Source organism: Morchella importuna (genome assembly GCF_003444635.1).
Source record: "Morchella importuna strain M04M26 chromosome Unknown Morimp01GS028, whole genome shotgun sequence".
NCBI classification, from domain to species: Eukaryota; Fungi; Ascomycota; class Pezizomycetes; order Pezizales; family Morchellaceae; genus Morchella; species Morchella importuna.
The window spans coordinates 167164-172384 of record NW_025763425.1 but is presented as its reverse complement, the minus strand read 5'-3'; the positions used below and the strand labels follow the sequence as shown (position 1 = coordinate 172384).

The window sequence follows — 5221 nt, the reverse complement described above, 5'->3', positions numbered from 1 at the left end:
TTATTTAAATAGCTTTGGCAATTCCCTCGCCGCCTCTGAAATCTTTGGAGAATAGTGTTTTCTCAGTAAAACCGTTTCCCAAATCGTCGCAGCATATGGATTACTAATCTCCGGTTCGTCGATATCCATTTTATACGTTCCATCACCGACCCTCTCATCCGTCGAGAACAGCCCATGAAGTCTGCGTTGATGCTTCCTCGCCATCTTGTTCAGCATTCCTAGTGTTGCTAATGTCGATTTTTCTGGCATATTTAAACTCGATGTCATTAGCCGCTTTGTGAACGCTGCGATACGTATCGGTGTGTTTGACTTGTTTGCGTTTTGTTGGAAGAAGATTGTGTTGAGGGCGCGGATCAGCATCTCGATCTCGGTAGCTACGTTGATTCGTTTCGAGGGCGGGGCGGCATCATTCGGATCGGGGAGACGCAAAGACTTTGTGGAGAGTTCGAGATCGGGGGACATGGAGAGAGGTAGTAATGTGGCATAGAGATGTGTTGTGAAAAAGGTTAGATCAATGCTCATTCCTTCGCCTATGTGCGAGTTAGTAATCTCTACCCGATGGGATGTGGTTGATAGAAAAGCACACCTTGACCGGATAACAGGGCAAATGCTGTTATGACACAGAGAAGCGCTTCCCGGGTGGCGTTGCGCTGTGTTGAGGTTTCGATATCGTCATCCTCTTCCTCGTCTTCCAATGCTGCTCCAATGAGCTCCTTCAAGGCCACAAGGAGATCCCCGAAAAAGTCCAAGTTTATTAAATGTGCGTACCTGCATATCTAGTTGTTAGCCCTGGTAGCCCGTTATCAAAGGGATGGAAATGTCTCACTTTGCTAATCCTTCTAATGTCGCACCCATAAGTCCCGGCGGCCTTTCTTTCAAGATTCTGAAGTAAGTTCCAAAGACCAACTTCAAAGTCTCAGACTGTCGTTCTTCTCTCTCCTCGTGCGAGACTGTTGCGTCTGCCTCGTCCATCTCCTTCTCCGAAATCTTCCTCTCCTTCTCTGATTTTCTGGCCTTCTTAGTCCTGAATTGGCGATCCTTCTTCTTGCGTTTTCTTGGATTTTCAACTGTTTCTAGAGAAGCCTTTACGTCGAGCTCTGAGAGCAAACGAAGCGATAGGAAGGTATTTAGTACGGACTCGTCAACCATGAAACCTTTGGCCTTGAGCATCTTTGCAAGCAGTTGGACTGCCTCAAAGGAAGCTGCGCCATCGTCATCATTACGAAAAAGATCCTCCAGCGTTGTACGGCACTTGACAAATACCTCATCCAAGGTCTTGACGCTGACACGCTCAACAATGATCTTGAGAAGTTGGCTGCGGAAGTTGAAATGTGGGACCGTGGAGATAAGCCCGCAGGCGCAGTTCACAGCGATCTTTCCGACAGCAACAACATTGGGTGAATGGTTGTTTCTGGAAGCTATTTTTGTTTAGTAATTAATTCCGAGAGGCTCCAAGGAGAAGGAAATCTATACCTCTGGACAGGTCCGCCAGGTTTTCAACATATGCCTGATAATTTGCGACTAGGGACTGTTCAAAGCCTCTGAGCTTCTTTACCTCTTTTGTAACCTTTGACTTCTGCTCCTCTTCCGTCAGGGGTCTTATCCGATACCCAGGTATGATATCCTTATATATAGCCAACTGTGTCGCCAACGCCAGCTTCTGTATCGTAGCATTCTTATCCTCCGATATTTCGCGTAGCCTCTTGAGTAGCCCAACCTAAACCACAGATTTGATGAGCGAGATGTCCGAGCAAATTTCTTCTTCTTCTTCTTCTCATAAAACAACGTACATTCTCCTCTGGATCCTCATTCAGAAGAATTGCGGCATTTGAAAGCTCCTCCTTCGCATTTATCACCCTTTGGCGCTCCGAAACTTTCGGGCGGACTTCCAATTCCTTCACCACAGGTTGGATTGTTTTTTCCTCTTCAACTCCCGCCCATTCTTCTTTGTCCTCTTCCTCGCTATCGTCTGTCCTTTCTGGAAGCACAGATTGCAGCACTGCTCCACCGGGAGTCTTGATCGGAAGTCGGGTGCTTTCCTTCTCGGCTTTCCGTTTCTTGAGCGCTCGCGGTCGGCGCTCGTAGTCTTGTTCGAGGTCCCATTGCGCCGCTGCGGCAAACTGGTGCGCATTCTCAGTGGAGGAGCCGAACGACTTCTTTTTGGCCATTGCGTGTAGTCTGGGGTGATTTTTTTAATCTGGGGGTTGTGGTGGGTTGTCTAAGCTTTTTTTTTTCTGCGGTTGACAGAGCCGCTATGCAGCTAAATCAGGTGATCACGTGGTGGCTGTATTGGGAGGGATACCCACACTAGTAATATTTTATTACTGTTTAGGGTTGAAATCTTGCTATCTTGATCATTGATGTATTTGATTATGCGCGTTTCACAAAATGACGAATTTGATGATATATATATTGTTCCGATGACTTTGTTACTAACTTAACTGAGTAGGTTTTTCAGATTCCTGAACACAAATCTAGATAAAAGATAGCGTGAATCATAAAGTGCGATTGAATTAGATTTAGTCGATCGGGATTGTTTTTCCCTCAGATTTTAGCAGAATCAGTTTTAATTGGTGTTTACTTTATCACAATCTCCTGAAGCTTAGCGCTGGTAATAGAGGGGCTGATACACGTTTCTCTAGCCACTAAAAATATACTCTAATAAATTCTTTAGGAGCTCAATTAATGGCGCCTATAATTGATCATTAGGTTTCTAGTGAACGGGAGGACCTCCCTGAGAAGGTACATGTATGTACTAATTTACCTAGGGGCATGAAGATATGTTTTGAATGTCATAGCAATCATGCGTGTGGTTGTGGAGAGATCTCAACCGCTCGTGTTTGAGAACCGGAAGAGAAATGGCTATTCTCTCTGGACTTGTAGGCCTTATAGCGATACTGATCGCAGATATAGGACTACAATTTCGCACATTTGATTTTTATATCGATATTAGAGGAATGAAGTGAATTGGAGTTACCAGCCATCTTTGTAGGAGTGTGATAGCTAGCACATAGGTCAATTATACTAGGATGGTTTACCAGTATTAGAAGGGGTATCCGGGCCGCAAAGAGGACCAGGACCAGGTATATTGGGCGGAGAAAGGTGGATGGATATCACCCAAGCCAGGACTCGTCATTATAGTACGAAACAACGGGGTAATATACGAAATCATTATCCGCAACACCATCACGGAGGTGAATGGGAAGCTTGAGATTAGAGGGGATATAGTACTAGTTCAGTACCGTTACCGTTACCGTACCCCCTTTTTCGTGGTGTATGTAGGTACGCAAGTCATTATTGGTGCAAACGTTCCACTGATAAGTAATCACGAGCTGAATTCATTGCCATTGGGCTCTCGAAATTGCCAAGGCTTCTTACAGCACCTGATAGCGAGTGCCAATTTCGGATATGGGCGCTTTGATCTTCAATATTTATATGACAGGTTCATGGTAGTATTAGAGTGTTTCCAGGGTTAGGGTACTTCGACGAAATTGATAATTCATGTAGTCTCAGCTCCTTAGCAAACAAGGCAGAAGAAACATTCCCAGCAATTACGAAGATACATATGAGTATGTGCTTTGTAGTTCTTGGACGTAAATCACCGTTTTCGCGTCAAAACACACCAAGATTGGCCAAAATACCTCCTACACCTTCAACTCCCACCCAAACACCGTGAAACTTTCAGAATAAGAAGATACACTATAGAAGAGCATAAATTTTGAGCTATAGCTCTCCCTATTAAATATGTGGGAGGTTATGCGGCTTTGAGTTTGCAAATTTTGGGATTCGGCCGAATTTTGCCAAGGCCCATACAAATTCGAGATCTTGGCACACTTTTGGGGGGACCGATACTACCTATCCATGGCCCGTTTGCAATTGGCAACGGGGTCGACTTGTCGGATTTTGGTGGGGAGCGACTTATTCGCGTATTCTGGACCTTTTAAAAAGTTTTGGCTGTTTGGCAACACATTTTGTCCAGTAGATTTGTCACCCAAAGTCAACAAATCGACCGCAATAAAAAAGCAGCTCCGAGCCTGCTTTTTGTTTCCGTTGCAACGATTCGGTCAACTTAATTTAAACTACCAAACAGTAGGTTTTTCTAGAGTGCGACTTATCCTCTCCACATAAGTGACCCTTTGGATAAGTCTGTTGCAACGACTTAAACTATCAGATGATTATTCTAAATGCCAAATTATACCGATTGGTACGTCAAGTTATATCTTGCTTCGCAACGGTGATTTACGTCCAGGCGGTGTACAATTCAACACAGGTATTCTGAAAATATTATCGAGGTACATAATCGGTACCTATTTAGACGCTACAGCGTAATTCCAAATATCTTCGCCTTCAGCGGTTTGTTCTATATACATTTTATATACATACCAGCTCTGCAGGCCGTGCATCATGATCACAGGATATCACTCGTGGCACTATTTATTTAGAAATTTTCAGCCCGGAACCCGTTCAACTACCGTGAAAGTTGAGATCTATAATAACGGTGTGTGACTATATATGCTATTCTGGTGGAGCACCGGATTAGTGATGTTTCACCGAATGCTGGGGCTTCGTTCTCTAAGCAACGCCGTGCAGGATACTAAATACACCGCATGCCGCATCAGCTTCCCTTTGATTAAACCCGTGTTTGTCCTGCGGGCGTTTCTGCAAAGGAAAAAAAAAAAAAAAAACATAAACCCCGGCGTATGTATCGTGGACGTCATATTGCACTAAATGTAATGTAGGTTCCGAGTTTTGGGGACCTGCCAGTCCTTGGGCGTGTGATACAGTAAGAGGTAAAATTATTGTAGAAACAGGGGTCTAAAAACAGGGTTTCTGTGGCTGGGCAAGCCAATAGGACTCCTCCCATATTTCTACAATAATCTTACCGCAAGCTGTAGGAGTGGTGGTGCAGATCACTCACGGCAACGGAGGCGCCACCCCCAGATGCTAAGACATTTAGCGAGCCATGTCGACGACCTCTTTGAGATTGTCGAGATCTGGAATCAAAGACAAAATCGGTTTCGGAGATGTGATGCATTTGAGTACAGAAAAGATAAGAATAAACTAAAGAGAGAACTCCGGCTCCGATAATGTTACTACCCGGACGCACAAATAGTTATTTACAGTTTTCTTAGGAAATCCGTCAATCATTAATAGATACTCGTAGATTTCGTGCAAGTTAATCAATCTGTAGCACTAGAAAAATGTAAGATCATTTCACAGG

The 5221-nt window shown here is 44.3% G+C and overlaps 1 protein-coding gene across 1 annotated transcript; it reads right to left on the bottom strand.

The window, feature by feature from the left end:
* LAJ45_08155 (uncharacterized protein) lies at positions 1–2168 on the bottom strand (the record flags this gene model as incomplete). The annotated part of the gene is made up of 5 exons (XM_046117708.1): positions 1–530; positions 587–768; positions 827–1418; positions 1474–1717; positions 1791–2168. 5 exons carry the CDS (start codon positions 2166–2168, stop codon positions 1–3), a joined length of 1926 nt encoding a protein of 641 aa, XP_045968995.1.
* Positions 2169–5221: the final 3053 nt, after the last annotated feature.